The sequence below is a fragment of the Telopea speciosissima genome, chromosome 4, assembly GCF_018873765.1.
Source record: "Telopea speciosissima isolate NSW1024214 ecotype Mountain lineage chromosome 4, Tspe_v1, whole genome shotgun sequence".
NCBI lineage: Eukaryota > Viridiplantae > Streptophyta > Magnoliopsida > Proteales > Proteaceae > Telopea > Telopea speciosissima.
This window is the reverse complement of record NC_057919.1, coordinates 9,694,271-9,715,102: the sequence shown is the minus strand read 5'-3', so window position 1 is coordinate 9,715,102 and position 20,832 is coordinate 9,694,271. Positions and strand designations below refer to the sequence as shown.

At 39.0% G+C, this 20,832-nt stretch overlaps 2 protein-coding genes across 3 annotated transcripts in view; one reads left to right on the top strand and one right to left on the bottom strand.

Annotated features, from left to right (window-relative positions):
• The first annotated feature begins 1,821 nt into the window (after window positions 1-1,821).
• LOC122658013 (uncharacterized protein At1g76070-like) lies at window positions 1,822-2,671 on the top strand. The gene has a single exon (XM_043852851.1). The coding sequence runs from the start codon at window positions 1,939-1,941 to the stop codon at window positions 2,596-2,598; it is 660 nt and encodes a 219-aa protein (XP_043708786.1). The 5' UTR covers window positions 1,822-1,938; the 3' UTR covers window positions 2,599-2,671.
• Window positions 2,672-8,644: 5,973 nt separating this feature from the next.
• Window positions 8,645-20,832, bottom strand: part of LOC122658012 (thioredoxin-like protein CDSP32, chloroplastic) — a 28,256-nt gene continuing 16,068 nt past the window's right edge. The window contains exons 1-2 of one of the 2 annotated variants that reach the window (XM_043852850.1): window positions 12,633-13,568; window positions 8,645-8,682 (exon numbers count right to left, since the gene is read on the bottom strand). In XM_043852850.1, the coding sequence (XP_043708785.1) occupies window positions 8,680-8,682; window positions 12,633-13,550 (921 nt within the window). In that variant the 5' untranslated portion in view covers window positions 13,551-13,568 and the 3' untranslated portion in view covers window positions 8,645-8,679. Of the gene's footprint in view, window positions 8,683-12,626; window positions 13,569-20,832 lie in introns of those variants that run through there. The other variant, XM_043852849.1, reaches the window with a different exon arrangement.

Below are 20,832 nucleotides of genomic sequence, written 5' to 3'. Positions count from 1 at the left end.
GAAATTTTTTTTAAAAAAAAAATTCCATTACCGGTCTAAATCACCACAACTAAATAGGGATATGAACAATGATCAGATAATGAAGTTCTTGACTCGAATGAAGCAGAGTAAGCTAGGAGGCCACGAACTTTTGATCAGGTAGAACTTGTATAATTTGAGTTTTTATAATGGGCAAGAGATCTTTACTTGATCGTATGGTCTCTACATGTCTGAACCAATGAGTGAGCATATCTGACTATTTATATACCCAGGGGTTGAGATGTCATCTCACGATATCCTGTGAAAGGGTTTAGAAAACACCACCAAGTAGAGATCTTTTTTCCTTTTATAATTTATCCATCAAGCTTTTGACCTCAGGTGTGCATAAAGGAGTTTTATAGTTTGAGATCTATAATATTCAATCCTTTTTAATAAGTTAATTCCTTGATGGCTTTCCCGTAAGTAGGCTTGTCAATCGGTTGGTGCTGGTTGGTTCTATTGACTGATTGACACAGGTCTTTAATATGTATTGGCCAATACCAAAACTAGGTCCTTAAAAATATAAATTGTAATAGAGAAATTTTTTTTCCACCGTCGGTGGAGGAAAGTATACCCATCTACCTCCCTCGTTTGATTAGATATACCTATCAAAAATTGAATTGAGAAAGTATCAAGGACTAAGTTTCCCTCCACGGCTCCACCTGTGGAGGAAAGTTTCCCACAATCCTAGGGTTCACAAATCCTTCCTAAGATTTTGTATGTTTCAAAATACCCTCTTGATACTTATTCTCGCCTTCTCCAACCCCTTGGTGAATAGGATCCTATTCAAAGATTGAAAGAAATTGATATAAAAAAGGGAAATAGATCAAATCTGATGCAATGCAGTAGGGATTTAATAATCGGTATGGGATACGGTAATGATCTCGGCAGATTCCAATCCGGATTGATCCGTATCGAATGGATTTGCCCTTAATTTCATTTAAAAATTGTTTTTATTTTTTAACATTTTACCCTTGGTCTATATTGATAAATTGATACAGATTGACCTAGGAATCGGTATTGGTCTTATCAATACCAATATAAATTGGTTCCTCCTTATACCATACAAATTGGCTAATCCGATACCAATTCCTCAAATCATGCTACCAAGTGCCATAGGTTAGCACGTTCAGAAGAATTGGGATTGAATTGGCTGTGGTAGATCTCAATTCTAGTTCATTTGGAAGATTTTAGGGTTTTTTTTTCGCCGATTCAACCCATCGTTTCCAATTACTTGGGTAGGACATCCTTGTTCCGAATGAAAGTTGCAGCCAACGTTCTTGAAACCAGAATCAGATCGGTCAAATCTGCCAATTCAAATCGGAATTAATTGCGACTGATATTGATTCTAACTGATTCAACACTGCTGATTCTTGATCCCAAAAAATCTAATCACCAATTCTAACAAATTCCAATCCAGATCGAATCAGAGTCGGTACTACCCATCCCCGATTCCATGTTTTGAAACCTTGGTTGGAAAACGGTTAAACCCAGCCGGTTCAAATAGATACCTTTTCTCATCATTTCATTTGATACGCGTAGCAAGCAAATCTGATCGCTCATCGGCTCCTCATCACCGACATCTTTTTATTGGATAAAACAGATATTGATTTCCAGTCGGCGGACTAGCAGACAAGAACCCTTTCGTCTTTGACCAAACCACCTCTCTCTCTCTCTCTCTCTCTCTCTCTCTCTCAGTAGATCAGAGATTAGCAAATAAGGTAAATAAGTAATTGGATTGCATCATTATCTGTTGACAAACACACACAAGTCCTTTTGATTTCTAAATCCATTCTTTTTTTTTAATTCCTGAATCCCGATGATGTTATAGTTTATACTTTAATACTTGTGTGATTCTGATTCACGAGAGAGAAAGAGAAAGAATCAAAAAGCAGAGACCGATCTGATTCGATTACTTCCATGGAGAAACCAGCAAGATCAAAGGGGAAAATCTTCTCATTCATAGCTGGAGCCACACCCATCAGCCCTGGTCCTGAAAAGAGGTCCGAGAATTGGAGCAAATTCAAAGCCAACCATCCCTGCAAAGGTTTTTCTGGTCCCATCATATCCATTATTCCAGCCGAAGCTCGCAGGAAATCAAGGAGTGGTAGCTTCGATGCTGCAGAACCCACATCCCCAAAGGTGTCTTGTATGGGTCAAATCAAACACAAGCACAAGAAGCTCAAGAACAAGAACCAGAAGAAGCTCATTGTGAGATCCAAGACTCTGTCTTCTCCTCCGGATTTCCATGAATCGTCTACCGGAGAAGTAAAGAAGAAGAAGCCCTTTTCGGGGATTCGTAGAATTTTCCGGAATAGGAAATCTGATAATTCTGATGCTGTGTTTGACGATTCTGATAGGGAAGTAACAGTTCAGGTTCAGGGTAGGGAGCAACCTTCTTTGGGTCAGATGAAGCGGTTCACAAGTGGTCGTGATTCTCTAGCTAATTTCGATTGGACGGCACAGGTGCCGGCGGCGTCAAATGACCGGAAATATCATTCCGATGAGGAGAGAGATGGAGGGGAGAGTGATGATGAAGATGGTATAATAATTTATCACTCTGCACCCATAAATTCATAATGGTGGTTGGTGGAGTTTGTGACTTTTGGAGCCAAGGAAAGAAGTTAAATCTGTGGAAGAGAAGAACTGAAGAACCATGTGATGAGCATTGAAGAGAGGAGATGAGAGGATCTTTGGATTGTTCTCTTTTTGTCTTATTTTTTCTCTATCTCTTTATATTTTTTTATAATGATAAGAGATTGGACTGCAAATCCAAAGGCTTCTTTCCATGGATGTTCATAAACACACTTTCTCTGCTCATTTTTTCTTCTTTTTTAATTTAAAACTTAAGAAAACTGATTAATAAAGGTTGTGCTTTTTCGCTTTGAAACAAAAGGGGTTCCATGATCCATTTCAGGAGATAATCAGACCACTAATGATTCCAGTTATAGCTATTTTGATTACTTCTTTTTGCTTGATCTTCTAATCTTTTTTGTAGGTATGCTACTAATGAATTTGATTTGGAACTCTAAACCTTATATTTTTTAGGGTAGATTTGATACAAACCTAATTTAGTCTTAGTCCAATTAAATGGGGTCGGTTTCATGGATCTATTTTCTCCGGTAGACAAATCATAGTTGATAACAACAAATTTAGATGCCATACATGGCATTGCGAACCTGAAAATACATGAACTTTAGGAATTGGTGGGGCCGAGTCATGCCACTAGTTAGTATTCTTAAGAATGTAGATGTCTTCTAATGCAAATCAGATTCTTGCGAATCAGTCTTCAAGATAAAAAAGTCCCACAGGCCTTTCTAAAGGTTGTTGCACTCGCATACTAGCCATTTCTAAACACACTTGGCTTGTACTTGCTAAAGCAATAATAGAAGAGAATTCCCATGAACTCACACAAAAGCACTTGAAAACAAGTAAACTCAATTCAAAGTATATGGGATAGAGAGAGGATGAATGAGACACTTATAACTCGCTTAAAAGTTTTCAAGACGTCCTCTATTAGGGAGAATTATGAATCTTAAATATAAATATTGTCTTTCCTCACATCTTCTAGAATCGTTTTGGGCATACACCTGGCTTTTATAGTTCTTCAAATCTAAATCAAATAACCTCTCCATACTAGAGCATTCAAAGGTCTCTGTTACATATGTTAATGCCATCTCAAACGACTTTCTTGTAACTTATTAGTATCGAAACTACTCCTAAACTAATCTCTAATTTATTCGTTATTTATTTTATCTTTTCTAATTTTATCACTCATCCATCTCAAGAGTCACATTTCAACTATACTAAGATTGTTTATATGTTGTTTTTTCACTTCCCAACATTCAAGATTCAGCTCCATACTATTGTCTATTCCATTCTAGAGAAAACCCATATGAGATCCACTAACAAGAGTCCATACAATCACATAAGGTTTATAGATTATAAACGCCTAATAAGGAGCAGTCACAAATCCTTGAAAAAACCCTAATGGCCTAATCCCTAAAAGTTGAAGTTATATTGATGACCTTTGCTCCCCATTTGCCTTCTTTCTATGATCATTAACGATTGTTTTTCTTCAGTTATTGTTTGAAAAATGATGATGTCTAGCGTCATTGCTTGAGTACGCCTTGTTCACTTCTATTCAATTGCTACCTCTTAAGTTAAGTTTCTTTTTTCCCGCAGGTTTGCAACTACTAAAATGACATTACAACCTAAAATCTAATCAATTAGGGTGTTTGATATTTCAAAGGAGAAAAGAATGCTACCCGGTTGTGTGGTTTCTATGCCTAGACACAAGAGTGCACAAAAGTACCATCTTGCTACCCATAAAATCAAAAATTGCATCTATGTTTGATGCCCTTATATGCATACTTTCATTGGCCTCCGCACTGGTGCAGGCACTACACAACCACAGAGCATCTCTTGCCCAATTTTAAATAATGGATCGAATTTCTCTACATCATGGTTATGAAAAGGGATTTTTACATCCACTCCCATTGGTATCATCAGATTGCATTAGGAGTGGATATTTTCGACTGCATCAATTAGGATGGGAGTGTTACAATGTTCAAAGAGTCCAATCATATGATCAGATCACTAGTGAAAAAGAGATTCTCTATTCCACGGAAAACTTAATCCTTAAATATTATATTTTTTTGAGAAAAAAAAACTGGTAAAGAGAAGGCCAATTGATCGTGTTGCACATACCACCCCTATGACCAGACATAGGTGTACGTGAAATGATCTTTTCAGGATTTGGAGCTTAATGGAACCCCATCTCCCCATCTACCGACCTTCAAACTTGAGAGTTGAAGTCAAGGGTTTCAATTTGAGGTGTCATTTTGGGTCCAGATCTGAGAACTGTATCGGAATCGAATCATCAAAACCCATAACTGACCTGTTCTATCATTAAATGGGATGGTTGTAGGAATTGGTTTTGGGACCTATGACGAGTTTTGCAATGGGTCCAAACCCAAAACTGAATAAGAAACCGACTATAATCAAAACAATTAGGACCCATTTAATATGCTTAAATTATTTATTTTTGGGGTTGATTAATACATAGTTACAACTTATATATAAAGATTATGTTGTAATTACAAAGAAAAACCAAGGATTATTAGTTATATTATTAATTGTTAGGGCAAGAGATTTTTGTTTGATCTTATAACCCCTGCACCAACGCAGGGACTAATGAGAATGCACACAAGAGCATCAACACAGATGAGATTTTTAATTTCAGGAGAGTTTGGATAGTAGTTTTGTGTGATCCTGTGTCTGGGCGTAAGAGAAACACGATCAAACAACATTCTTTTTCCCTAATTATTATCACTAAACAGTATTGAAGATTAAGTCATTGAGATTTAAATCATTAAGATAATGAGATTTAATCAAGATTTTAAGTTCCAGAATTACAACTCACTTAAGGGTTAGGGTTTCATATCCTTTTGAAGCTCAACTTAAGGGTGTTATTTGTTTCATTTTAATTGAAAATATCACAATGTTCAATGTGTAGGAACTCATTTAAGAATTGGAAAAGTTGATGATATTGAAGATAGAGACAAGTACTAGAGATTTAAATTTTCTTTTTGTCATTTGGACTAATAGTTCGAAAGTATTTTGGTGATTTGGGATGTTAACATGAATATGAAAGATGTTTATTTGAATAATTTGCATTTAAATTTAAATAAGATTCGATGTTGGTGACATGGAATTATGAAATGTTGGACTTATTTGGATATCTATATAATTAGGAATAAGAATTCAATTATTTGTATGCTTAAGAATGTTGGACATATCTAGAACTGTTAAGAAATCGGAATCAAACCATCCTATCATTAAACAAGACCATATTTTAAATTAATTTAGAAGAAGTAGTAAATAAGATGGTTCTAGGCTTGATTCCCTTGGACCAAACCGCGTAAAACTCCTCCTCATTACTCAAACTCGTTCACACCCTTACCCTTAGTGGAAGCAATGCTCAAAAGTCCTTGGCCGCTCCCCCTCCCCCCCCAAAAAAAAACAAAATGCTCAAAAGTCCACAATGATATTTGTTGAAGGGTTAAACAAATTGATGAGGTGCCAGAGGCTATTAAAAGACAAACTAAAACATTTCCTATGGGTTATTTATTTCTGGTATGTCATTGATTACAAGACCGGATGCACTTCACCTAATTTTCATTTATTCATTCATGCGAAATTTACAATAATATCTAGGGTTTTGGGAGTTCCAAATATGATCTTGGAACCTATCTGAAAGGCAAAGGCAAAGATTCATGTAGCAGATCTCATTTAGCAGAGATTTTCGTGATTTACTGAGTTGTGCCTCTTTTCTATAATTGTTAACTTTTATCTTTCATTTATCAGTTTCTATTTTTTATTTTTCGTTCGTTTTTTTTTTTTTAATTTTTTAGACCCCAGTTTTCTTTACCTTGTTTTGTTTGGATTCGTTTAGGACCACTTGGGATAAGGCAAATTTTTTATTGTTATTTGAATTTTCTATAATAAACATCTGGTTTAATCAAAAGGATTAATTTGTTTGTTATGCCAAGCGAATTAGAATATATTATTATAACCGGGCTTATTTACCCACCCCATGTAACTTAATAAACTTAAAAAGATAGGGTGTTTTTGGTAATTTGGCACTTCCCCCCTCCAATACTTCTTCCCGGTCTTCGAAAAAGTTATCGGGCTCCTCTCCGATGCATCCCCGAGCTGGAGGATGTTTGACATGGCATCCGAACTCGACATGTGGCTGAGGTGCCGTTTGGACAACGAGGATGGATGAGCAACTCTAAATGTGGAGCACATGAGATGGAGAGAATCAGCATCGATACTGTACCACGTGTCGAGCTGGGGGGGTGCCGTGCAGGACATTTTCTAGCGTACCCCGAGCCGTTAAGGAGCCCGATACGCATGGTGGTGACCATCTTCCATTACCATGATTCGGTTCTGTTGGTTGTCAAAAGCAAGCAGATCGGAAGGTATAGAGTATTCAGTTGGAGTTCGTCGCCTTTCTCTGCATTTGGCTTCAATGCAATCTAACAGAAATCGAATTCGAAGGACAGAAAAGATGATATGAGTCGAGGGCTACCGTTGAAATAGGGTGAGAATCCGGCTATCGTGGGGATGATAACTGATCAGGGGATTTCTCTCTCTCTCTCTCTCTCTCTCTCTCTACACGGATTTCTCCACCAACACAGTACGTAGATTGTGACTAGCAGAGCCATGGAATCCGGGAAGAAGAAAATAGAAAGAAAAATGTGTTAACATGTAAAATGTAAAATTACTTCATATGCCCTTCTTTTTAAGTAAAAACATGCGTAGAGCTCCTCTGTGGCACGACATAGTGTAGCGCATCATCTGACAACCTGCAATGCTTGGGCACACAGCCCAACACCTCGGGTTACGTGCTCAAGCATTGCAGCCTGTTGAATATGCGCTACAGAGGATCCAAGTCCAGAAAAACATACTATGTCTTTTGGGGCAAACAAAATCTGGTTACAAATTGGTTACAACTTATACACCCTAATCAAAATACCTAAAATAAACATAAAATTTGTCAAATTACCCAAAACAATACCCTTACTTCACACACATTTGTTTTTACATATTTACCCCTCTCTGTCTTCCTCTGCCTCGTCCTGGCCCTCTTCTGTCGTTCCTTTCCTTTTGGATCAGGATCGTCTCTAGGGAGCTCAGCACCCAAGATGCTGCAGGGGGCATCTAATGGCTGAGCTGTGCCGCACACATCTTGGTGCATACCTAGGGATGTGTGTGGCACAACCCAATGGTTGGCAGCACCCTCGGCGTGCTAGGCTCTAGAGACCAGCTAAATTCCTTTCCTTTTTCAGGAAAAGCTCAGCCAAATCGGAAATTTTTGTTGGGGCCCACTTTTTTTAGGAGAATCTCAGCCCTCCTGAAAAAGGAGTGACACAATTAGTTTTGTGTGGGCCCCCACACCCATTGCAAGCATGTTCATAATGGGCGCGTGCCCCATGTGCAATGGATTCCAAATGGATTCTTCCTATACATCATGGGGTTCAAGGAATCGGGACTGGTCGGTGAAATCGGTTGATTGAGGCAGTCTGACCGGCCGATTCAAAGGTATTTTGTCATTTCCTGAAAGAATCTGGAATTGAGACGGATTCAATATACTGATCTGATCCGATTCTGTTCCGAATGAATCGGCCATAATCTACCCTAACCCTAGTTTTCGGATATGGATCGGCCAAATCCGAATTTTGAATTCTTAGAATAAATAGAAGTATGCCTATGCGGATATATGTGGTGGTTAAACCACCAACCACATATGTGCTCACAAAGCCCGGAAGGCCCGACGGGCATGAAATCACTCAATCCAGGCCTTGTAAGTTTTGGGCAGGTTTCATGTGGGCTTGATCTTTCCAGCCCAACTTGCATCCATAGTAAATCAAATAGTGAAACATTATATTTCACTAGGCATAGTGACAAGAAAAAACCTATAACAGGTCTTTCTAGGTGTCACTATACTTAGTGTAGTATAATGCTTTACTATTTGCCACTTGGCAGTACATGAGTTAAGTCCATGTGATGGAGAATCTCACATACATCTCATAAGTCAAAGTAATATTAATCCAAAGTACGCAAGGAAAATTGTTATAACTCTGATTCAAAGTTTTAGTCAAATTACCAAAATGCCATCAAATGGCGATGAATATAAAATACAAAATGACATCTTTTTGTAATTTGTAATGTTAGCCACTTCCTGTACGCATCTTGAGCTCTAGGATCTCAAAATTCCTCCATTAGTATTCAAGGAAACCAACAGTAGGTCCTGATCCTCTAATTCTAAGAGATGTAATGCTTTGTAAGGTTCTACACCCATGAACAAGACTTGAAACCTGAGGACTCCCAACATGTTGGGTGAATCCAACTCCAAGTATTTGAACCTGATCCAACCCAACTAAATTATATTTCCACAGAGAATGAAATGAAATGTTTATATCTGAGATTGGAATATATGGTTGAGTGTCTGATTAGGCCTTAAACATTCTTTGGAAATAATAAAGGAGAAGGAATAAAAGGCATCTGTTGCATGTAAGGTCAATGTCAATGGCTATTTGATTTGTTTTTGGCAAATCTGTTGTTTTTATGGGTATATTCTCAATCATCTGTATCTGGTTGCTATAATATAATTTTCTTTCTGTTTTCTTCTTTGAAAAAAATTTAAAAAATGAATGTCAACGATTGCGTGTCGCCGTGTTCTTATCATCATTTCTTAATTAAACTCCTACTTAGTATGAAATCGGTGTGTTTATGAACAGAATATCCAATAATTTGGTGAAGTTGAAGCTCAAAATCTAGGCCAGGAAGGAAATGAAGGCAAAGTCAGTTTGTTTATTAGACCATTACACAAGGTTAAAAAATGTGCTGATGCAGGCCAAACCAAAGTTCTTATAGTTTATATTGTTGACCATTTTCCATTTTCCATTTTCCATTTTCCATTTTCCAAGGTGATTAAACTGATGATTAATTACTGTATTTTCTGCTACAAGTTCTTTGACTGGGTAGTGCTATGGTTGTTTTTTATGCTGTTGGGAGTTATAGTTCTCTGTTCTCCCCAATTGTTTTTATCACCCGAGAATGCATACCAAATACATCCTTAGTCTTCTTTCTCTTATTTGTTCTTCACCTCTCTTTAATTGCCATGCTCAACATGGTATCAGAGTCCATGGTTCCTTGATTTTTTCCCTCACTTGCATTTTCTTTCCAAGTGTAAGGTGATGTCCCAATTCCACTTACACATGAGCGGGGGTTGTTAGGACATTATAAAATTATATTCCCACATCGATTTGTTCATGTCCTTTGTGCTTTCTCCACCAAATGCTTTAAAATTTTGAATTGAACCCTCCTACAGTTTTGCCAAGTCTTTTAACTCTTGAAGAGCCAGAAATCATAGCTTTTAAGCTCATGCACTCTACCCCTCATCAATGTTTATTTGAAGCTTTAGCTTCTAATTGTATTCTTTCATTCTTTTCTTCCCTTTGGTGGAATTAAACAGAGAGAGAAATACAGAGAGAGTCCCAACTTAAGAACAGAATGTATACCAGCTTAATCAAGAAAAATGGAAAAGGGAATTAAACAGCCAAACAAGGGGGAAAATCAAGCTTTACAAAGTCCAAAGAGATTTTAAACAATCAAGTTCTGTTTGAACTCTATAACACAAGTGTGGAAAATGTAAGTAGGACTCAATGCTCCTCAGGGATACTCTTCAGAACAGGTCTCCATGGGCTAAATTTCCCCTTTACATGTTCTACTCTCCTAAGATGTCTCCTCCTCATGGCCTGCAACCTTTGTTCTAAAGTTGATAATGATGCAGATGCTTGATTGGTGTTGTTCTTACCATTCCCCATCATTGCCAACATTTGCTTCAATTCTTGTTTCCTCACCACAATCTTCATTCGCACGATACCGCCTTCGTTGCAGCGAGAAACAATGCTTCCACCATGTACTTGAGCTACTTGATTAATCGACTCCAATAGATTGCACCTCATTTTCTTTTTGATTACTAACTCTCAAAAGATGGAAATCCCTTTTTTGGAGAAGAAGCCTTTTGTATATATTTGTTTGGTTGATGAGTTTCTGATCAGCAATAGGGACTACTACTACTACTTATATAGTATTTGGCCAAACAATACAGGTTCATGAACTATATGGTTTTGAGGATCTAGAGGCACACACAGACATGGGTTTTTGAGTTAAACAAAGAAGACTCACAGATCCTCCATTTTTAATTCAGGGAAGAGTAAAATTAAATAACCCAAAATGCCCACAATCTTAGCTTTGCCTTGAGAGTCAACAATGTAGTTTTTGGTCCTTTACTTGCAAAAAATGATGCTCTCTACATGTAGGTGAAGTGTCCTTGATAAGACAAAAATTTTAGTTAATTAATTAAACCAATTTTAATAGTGGCACCTTCAAGCTTCTCACATGGAAGTCCGATTTTTGCGCAGAGAATGAAAATAAATTAACGCGTTAGTGATAGGTAGGATGATATTTGTATGTTGTACTATCGAATTAGCTTAATTAGATTCATTATATGGTTGCTTAGGGACTAATTAAAACTTTCTTTTCAAAATGATAAGTCAGACATTCGTTGAATCTGGTTTGGAAATGGAATTAATTTCCTATGATTGTGCCGATTTCAATTCCTAACTTTCTCCACCATTCCCGTCGGACAAAGAAGAATTTGGAAGGATGGTTTCACATGTATCACGTCTTCCCAATTGGTTCCAAACATATTAAATTGGAGAAGATGTGGTTGATAAGCCAAAACATAAAATCAAGACTGATGGATACTACCTACTTCAATCTCTCTTTCTATTTCCTAATTAAGGGAGAAGAGCTTGGAATTGTTGGGGGTACGATGTCTTGTATTATATCGCTTGCATTATTTGAGAAGATTTCGTCTCTTTTTTATTAGTGCGGTGACGAATTACTTGTAGAGTGACGAACTACTTGTAGAGTACTGACTACCATTTCCGACAAGATATTATAGCTTCCATAACTCCATCCTAGATATGACCTTCGGAAGTTGAGCTAACAACTTAATTCTTTCGACATGATCGGGTAGACTACTGCCTGTCCAACCGATCTAAGAATTCTTCGTAAATCTTCTCTACATCATTACCCATGCTGTATTGGTCTAGTATTGGCGATACTCACACATTTGATACTATACCCTGTTTTAGAATCATGGTGGTAGAAGGGGAGGCACAATTTGTTTACCTCAGCGATAAGTTAAGCAGAGCCAGTGTCGAAAACGAAAACTAAAACGATGTATTAAGGAATGGAAATCACAAACAAACAATCACACAGTGAAAAGATTTACATTGTTTGGTAAGATTGCCTACGTCTATAGTGAGATGAGATTTATTTCACTAACAACAAAGAATAGGGTTACAGCCACTCGTTCTCGCTCCTCTTTAAGATTATAGAGAATGAACCCTCAGTATAAATTTTAATAACGAAACTTATAAAGCCACACATTATTGAAATACCCATATAGCCATAAAAAAATTTCCCTTAGTGGCTGCCACCCCCGAACCCCTGCCAAGAACCGCCAATTCATCAAGCCCCCGGTAACAAAGATAATACACAAAGTGGGCCAATTCCTCTAGACCTCAAGGCCTCAGGCCCTACGGCCTTTTAACGGTCCTCAGCCCACAATCGCCAATTCAGATCCTCTACGACGCAGCTGTCCGTAGCGGTCTGTGCGATGCAGGCTGGGCCATGCACGCAAAGACCGCCTTATCCCCACCCAAACGTCTTGCCCGAGCAAGGATAAGGCTGTCATTGTGCGCATGGCCTAGTCTACGCCACACAGACCGCTACGGGCAACACACCATAGAGGATCTGGATCTCACAATCGCAAGATTATTTAATGAAGTTTCATGGCATACCAACAAAAAAGGCAAAAAAAAAAAAAAAAATTATTTGAGATATATGACTTTATGTTGATGCAATTTTTTTGGTTTTGAAAAAAGATTCGGATTACTGAATCATGATAGGGAAAATGAATAGAAGCAGTTCTAGAAAATAAGGGAGTGAATAGAACCAGTTCATCAGTATGTGACCCGAACTCCCTGGTATCTGAGAATCTCCCCAATAAGCTCACCTCTACCGGAGCCTACATACCTCCCACAGATCTTACCATCCCTGACGAATAAAAAAGTGGGCACCTCAATTACATTCATGTCCTTCAAAAACTGCATGCAACTATCATTTTCATCACCGTTCATTCTCGCGAACACCACCGTATCAGCCATCTGCTTTGATAGCTTAATCACCGTTGGATAAACCTTAACACAGGGCCCACAATGTTTCAACCCTACATCAAGAACAATCAACTTATGATCCACCTTATGATCTTCCATCAATTTCTCAACATCTTCTCTACAATGCAACTGCACCACACCAGAATGGTTATCTCCATAATACAAAACATCACCAACAAGCTGATCAGGACCAATTCCTTCTTCTTCATGGATCTTCTTCATACTCTTATAGAAACTGAAATGAGGAACTTTATCAATCTTCTCTCTCTTGCACAGCTCTCTTGTCTTCTCTGATTCATCACCCATTACAAGTAGGAATTCTACATCGTTGCAGGTCCTGCTTAAGTCCACCATGAAAGGGTAAATCTTACTGCTGTGGAAGCTATGGCTCGCGGCGTATTCGACAACAACGAGTTTGTTTCTTGCAATTCTAAGAGCTTCATCGAATTCTTCGATGCTATGAACCTTCTGGACTCGTTCATCACTGTCCACTTTCGGGGTATCAGAAGCTGTAGTTGCCTTGGCAATGAAATGTTGGGTTTGAGTAGTAAGGCCTGGTTCTAGTCTTTTTAGTGGTGTGGGCTTGGGGAAGACAGGAAGAGTGGAGGAATTAGGAGAAGGGAAAGAAGTCTTCCTCAAAGAAAGGTTTGTTTTGGGGAAGGTTGAAAGAGAAGAAGGTGGTCTAGACAAGAAATTTGGGATTGTAGCCATGGAAGAGTAAAGAAGGAAGATTGGATGTGAATTGTGATTGGTCTTCGGAGATTAGGGTTCAAAGATCACAAGAGAAGCTGAGGGTGGATATTATTGTTATTCTTTGGAAGAGGGTGTCCACTCATTTAATCTGTGGTTCATATTATCCAGACTCGAAGTATCTTGGGTTGATTTTCTTTCTAATCGCACTTTCCAGGTACTTAGCATATTCTCTTTTTGGTGAAGACATAGGGTCGGATCCCTCTACTGTCGAGCTGCCCCTACTTTTGTGTGCGCCCCAGGCAAAAAAACCGCCTTAATCTTGCCCGAGCGCCTTACCCAAACAGGGGTAAGATGGTCTTTTCTACCTTGCTGTGTGTGGGGCACACGGAAGTAGGGGTAGCTCGGAAGTAGAAGATCCAGACTTGAAGACATCATTAGAGGGGTGTTTGGTTGGCAACAATGACAAGAAAAGAAGCAAAGGAAAGAGAAATGAATTATTCTTATTGCAAAGATTTGTTATTTCTCCAAATATCACAAAGCATCTATTCGTTCACATGGATAGATGATATGTCCATTTTGATCATGATTTTGGGGATCGGTATCAGACCGGTAGAATAGCCTTCTCCGGATCAGTATCAGTGATTCTCGATCCCGTATCAATGGATCGGTATGGAGTAAATATGTAAAAAAAACATTTTAAAATGAAAACATGGGTAAATCTGTCCAATCCAAACCAACATAGGGTGATTTGGATTGGTATTGGCTGAGACTGATCCCATATTTGATATTGGTTCCTAAAACAATGATTCCAACCTTTGGATAAAGAGAACATAGTTGAGATTAACCACATGTCAAATTTTAGAGCCTAATTCAATGAAGGGGTGCTGTTCTTTGTGCTGCAGCACAGGCTGTGCCTAGGCACATGGGGGTGGGTGCAATGACCACTCTGCCTGTGAGTGGCAGGCCCATGTTGCTGGACGTAGCCTGCGCTGCGGCACAGAGAACATTCTCCCTTCAATGAAATACCCCCTTTTGTATTGACACACATCTTGTGCATGGACATTTACCAGTTTTCTAGACATTAATGTGCATTCTCCTAACTCTGAATGAGAATAGACGATTTAGATTAAAAAAACCGTAAAAATATATAGATGACTTAGATTTATCTTGTAATTTTCAGAAACATTTCATTCCATTATTACATATTTACATGGATAATTACCCCCCCCCCTCTTTCTTTTCTATCAATTCACGCCTACCAAACACACCCTAAGCGTCCGTGGGGAGATTGGGATTTTGGGCTATTTGGCTTTTCTTATATGATTTTAGGACAATGGGAGTATGGGACATTGGAAATGGAACACATTGGTTCATTCAAACAAGAACGATAAGGAAAAACTTTTAATGATGGATGGACGATTAAAATTTGAGTATTTAGGATCATTAATGAGGGGAGCTGGTTGGACTTGGCCTAATAAAACGGAGATCACTTAATAGAGTCAGATTGAGCTTGGCAAATTTGCACCCTTACTAATTGCAATTACACTTGCCTTTGTGGTAAATTTTCAGGAAAAAGACGAATTATTATTGTAACAAAGGTCTTTTTTTTATTTTTTTAAATATCACAAGGTATCTATTATGACACATAATCAGATGATATGTCCATTCCGATCGTTGGATAAGACACATAGTCTAAATTAGTCATGTCAATTTTTAAAGTATAATTCAATCAAATACCTTCTTTCGTATTGGCATACACTTCATGTCTATTCATACATGTGTACTTTCCATCCTCTTCAGTGGGAACAAATGATTTAGAATAAAAAAGGGCAAGAGATCTCTACTTGGTCGCATGGTTCTACACAAACGTATGGGCCAATGGTGAGCACGCCTGGGTATCTACCCCAAGGGTCAGAGGCGTTATCTCATGGTGCCCTGTGAGAGGGTGTAGGAAACACCAAGAAGTAGAGATATTTTTCCCTTATAAAAAAATACAAAAAATGGACAAGTCCCATGGCATAACTAAGTTCACAAACTAAGTAAAGTTGTATGGGCCTTCACTTACATGGTATGGAAGGTGAGCGGCCGGGCCTTATGTTAGATTTCTACTGAAATCAAAACCTTTTTTCCTCCAAAAGAAGCAAAAACTGCTTCAATAAAAGACAACTCCCAAAGCCCACGAAGGAGAACGTAATAGCCCACTTAGAAATAGTGTAAACCAGCACTTTCACAAACCTACTAATATGCACAAAAGTACAAGAAGCAAAACCTGAACAGAACCTCAACTTCAAAACATCCACAACTATAGTGGAGATAGTAGTGGGGCTAAGAGATGGTGAAAGGCATTTCACCAATACTTGACAGTCTAAGAAGAAGGTAACGTGTGACAATCCAACCTTAGGAAGCAGACGTGAGAGCCAATCAGAAGTGATCAATCGAAGTCTCCTCCTAGGATCAAAGAATAACACAGCCAACACCCATAGCCTTGGGATGGGAAGACAAGAAAGCATCAGTGTTTATACAATAGGAGTCACCGGAGGGTGAAGGAAGCATTGTGGAATACCCAAACCTCTGACCATAGTTGGAGCCCGGGATCGGTGAGAACTGCAATTGCACCACTTCGGAAATTTCTCCAAAAAGATGGTACTACAAACCCACTCCAAATCCGGACAAAAATTGGTTGCTGCCCAGGTTGCAGCTATGTTCCTGCTGACCCAATTGTAGGCACCAATTTGGAATTCAAAAGGGTATTTTGGAAAATACTAAAACCTAAAAGGGTAGTTGTGAACCCAAAGGGGAAAGGGATTGTTCCAAGTTTACGCCTACGATTGGGGGCAGCAGGAGTTGCAGCCAAAATTTTTCCCTCGAATTCCATCTGAAAAACTCAGGACTATTGTGGGCATTTTAGCCCGCGGGCTATATTAGGATTGTGATCTCCAAGCCCAAGGTCGGGCCAGATGGATCTGGGTTGAGCCATGGGTTGAACCCAACCCATCCCGGCCATGACCTGTGTGTGTATGAGCCAGCATTCCAAGGTGTCAAGGAGAGATGTCAACACTAGCTAAGACCAAAATTCATAGGCTGCTCTTGGCCCAATTACAACCTTTATATCAGGACTTTGACACCTCCCCCCTCCCCCCTCCCCCCTCTCAAAAACATTTGTTTTTCCTGTTCTTTTCCGGGTAGTTATCCATATAACAATGAGAGATGATGTTTTCAAAATTTTAAAATAAATCTGAATCATCAATTTTTATTTTGGGAAGCAGTTCTCTGACCGGGAGTGTAGCCTAGGGCAGCATTCCCATGTGTCTATCTCTCTCTTCCTCAAAATAAGAGGGCAAAGGTGTCTTTTCACATGGGGAGGAGAGATAGACTCATGGGGGTGCAAGTGTAGGTCACACTCCTGGACAGAGTTCTTTTTCCCTTTTATTTTTTAATATCTAAATGGTTTCTGATCCTACTCAGATTTGGGCGATGGCTATTTGGTTGAATTAGACTCCTGAAATTTGACAAGTGAGTAATCTAAACCATCTCCTCTATATCTAGAATTAAATTCTCCTCCTGCCGTGGCAGGAGCTGGAGGATCCAGCCCAGCCAAAACAGGGGTGTTTGTGTCATTTCATAGGCGAGCCCCCTATGAAATGACTAAACCCCGGCCCGCCTATGAAATGACCCAAACCCTCCCTGTTTTGGCTGGGTTGGATCCTCCAGCTCCCGCCATGGCTAGAAGAAAGTCAAGGAGCACATGGTAAAAGAGATGTTTTGTGACATTTGAAACGACGCGGTTGGATGTGCACGTGTCTATAGAAAGCTGTGTCTCCTAAGTTAGTTTTTACTTTTGAAATCTACTTGTTTAACGAATAATTATCACCTCCAATTCCTCCAATTCCTCTAATTGGGGGGAGTGGACCCCACCTAGGGCAGTATTTTCGAGCAGGGGGTAGGGTGGTCATTTCCGCCTCATGTGAGGAATTGGAGAAATTGGAGGGGGCAGCAAATTGGAGGGGATAACGATTCCTTGTTTAACCCACAGTGAAAAAGATAATCTCTTGAGCTGCGAGATCTGACCCAATCAGATTAATCGTTCTAATATTCTAATTATAGTGTCAAATCACTAAAAATGAAGAGATTCTCTCTTCACCTGTGCAACGAAAAATTTTAAGATTAACTTTCAATGATGTATGGATGGTTAAAATTGGGAGTTCGGTTCCTCTGCACGTACCAACAGGTGAACGTACATGTGAGAGCCAACCACCTATCCTATTTTTGTCATTTAAAAGGGGAGGAGGGGTTTCTAAGGAAACAAAATTAAAATGTGATTGGCTTTGAGATGTACGTTCACTTGTTGGTACGATGATCCATTTTCTTAAATTGAAGTATTTTGGACTATGAATGAGGGGAGCTGGTTGGACTTGGCTTAATAAAATAGAGATCACTCAATAGAGACAGATCCAGCTTGGCCAATTTATTCTACATGTGGGCAGATGAGATGATGTCTATTTTGATTGTTAGATAAGACAATCAAGTCAAATTTTAGAGTCTAAGTTAATCAAATACTCTTGTTTGTATTGGCACACATCTCATGTACCAACACTCTAAACTTCAATGTACACTCTCCAACCTAGCGGGAGCAAACGATTTAGATTTAAAATATATATATATATATATAAATGAATGACTCATATTTATTTCATGAATTTTGGGAACATCACCTTCCATTGTTATACAGATAACCAAAACTTATGATAAAAAAAAAATTAAGGAATTGCATAGGGCATTGTGTATGCCTCACAATCTGTACTTATTTGGAGCACATGTATGGGCAGTGTGGCTGATCTAAACTGTTGGTTCACCTTAGGGATTGGCCACATGTCAATCTTGGTGTTTCAATTCAATCATATAGCCTTGTTTTAGATTTCTCCATATGTTTTCAACTGTTAAAATATCATGTTCATTCTTTGATGTTTTTTTCAACAAAAGTTTGAACTCTTTTTAGTCATGTGTGAAAATCCATTTAGGCTAAAACTCGTACATTTTTAAAGTTGTTAAAAGAATAACTTTGGTGAGTTAGAAGGGAAAAAAGAATGAAGTGCTTTTGTATATGGATGGGTTGAGGTTTGGTGGTGGTCTAGGGTTTTGGATTTAAGTATAAGGTTGCTTAAAGTAATACATCCTGCATATCAAGTTGGGAATAATACAGGTTGCTGCCTCCAGGTAGTATTTATATGAAAGACTAGAGTTTTAGGTTAGATGGGCTTTATCAAGTGGGACCTACCACAATATGATTCCTTATTCAAGTAAACTTATATTAGAACATATATTAGGGGTTATAGAATATACCCAATAGTCTGCACACATATTATCACATGGTAGCTTGAATGGGCTCAAATTTTGGGCAAAAACTGCTTTACATGCTCAAGAAAATCCTCGGGAAAAGAGGACTCCCAAAGCCCACATAAGTGAAATGTAATACACCTACAACTTTGGAATGTGACCATAGTACAGTAGTACACTACAACTGCAATTGCACTACTTTGGAAAGTTCTCAAAAGACGGTACGGATCATATTATATGTGCGAGTTTGATCCGTGTGAGCACAAACCAACTCGAATCCGGTCCAAAAAATTTAGGACTATGGTGGGCTATCCTAACATATTAGGATTGTGATCTCCAGGCCCAAGGTCGGGCCAGATGGATCTGGGTTGAGCCTTGGGATGAACCCAACCCAACCCATCCCGGCCATGCCCTGTGTATGTATAACAGTATGAGCCAGCATTCCAAGGAGTCAAGGAGAGATGTCAACACCAGCTAAGACTAAGATTCATAGGCTGCTCTTGGCCCAATTACAACCTTTATATCAGAACTTTGACACCCACCCCCTCTCAAAAACATTTGTTTTTTCTATACTTTTCCGGGTGGTTATCCATATAACAATGGGAGATGATGATGTTTTCAAAATCACAAAAATAAATCTGAATCATCAATTTTTATTTTTTAATATCTAAATGGTCTGATCTTACTTAGATTTGGGAGAGGGCTATTTAGTTGGGAGAGGGCTATTTAGTTGAATAAGACTCTGAAATTTGACAAGTGAATAATCTAAACCATATCCTCTATATCTAGAATTCAGCTCTCCTCCCCTCGTGCCTGCCGTGGCGGCAGCTGGAAGATCCAGCCAACCAAAATAGAGATGTTTGGATCATTTCCCTATGAAATGACAAAACCCCAGCCCGCCTATGAAATGACTCAAATCTCCCGTTTTAGCTAAGTTGGATCCTCCAACTCCTGCCATGGCCGAAAGAAAGCCAGGGGCACATGGTAAAAGAGATGTTTTGTGAAATTTGAAAGAATAATAGACCTTTACCATTTTTAAAACACCATTTAGATACAGATCGGGCTCCTCTCCAATGCAACTCGTTCAAACGACGAGGTTGAATGTGCACATCCGAGCAAGTAAGGATTTTCAGCTTGGTGGTGTGCATCCATCCTCATCATTTGAATGGCACTGACCCCACATGTACCTTTCATTGGCCCCATGCTGGTGCAGGGAACATGCGACCAGAATATCTGGCAAATACTCTAAATTGTTGGTTTAAACTTCAAAGCTATTTTTTTTATGAAATAAACTTTAAAGTATTTTTCTCACTGTAAAAAGACGCCTTTGGGAGAATTCGGATCTCCCGTCCCCCCCCCCCCCACCCCCCACCCCTCCATGGTCCATCTTCCTCGAGGGCCAGGCCGCCCAGCCAAGGCGGCTGGCTTTTTCTGAATCTTTGTTTCGTTTTTGCTTTTGGAATCACATGATGAAACGTCGGTGCCCTACGCAGCTGGCAAATACGTCAATTCCCCTTCCCCACATACGGAGGAAATTGACAGACTTTTTTACATATCATAAACAGCCAAACCCATCAACTCCACACGATTGACTGACGAGGCTACTCGGAGAGAGAAAGAGAGAGAGAGAGAGATTTATTTATTTATTAACTTCCCTAAACAAGGGAAAATGTTTGGGTGTGTGGGACTCTGGACTTGTGACTACTGTCGTCGTGTGTCCCACACTCCAACTATCGCTCCACTTCTCCATTTCTTTCTTTCTCTCTTTTTTACTAAAATAGAAACAAAACAAAAGTATTAACCAATTTGTCACTTACTCAATTGTATCGTATCTTTTAACCCATGTGAAGGTCAATAGACCTCAACCAAATAATGCATTCACTGGAGATAACCCAGATTCCATAGGGGCCCGAGCAGATATTTTGTTGGGAGGATCTCTCTCTCGCTCTCTCTCACTCTCTGTACT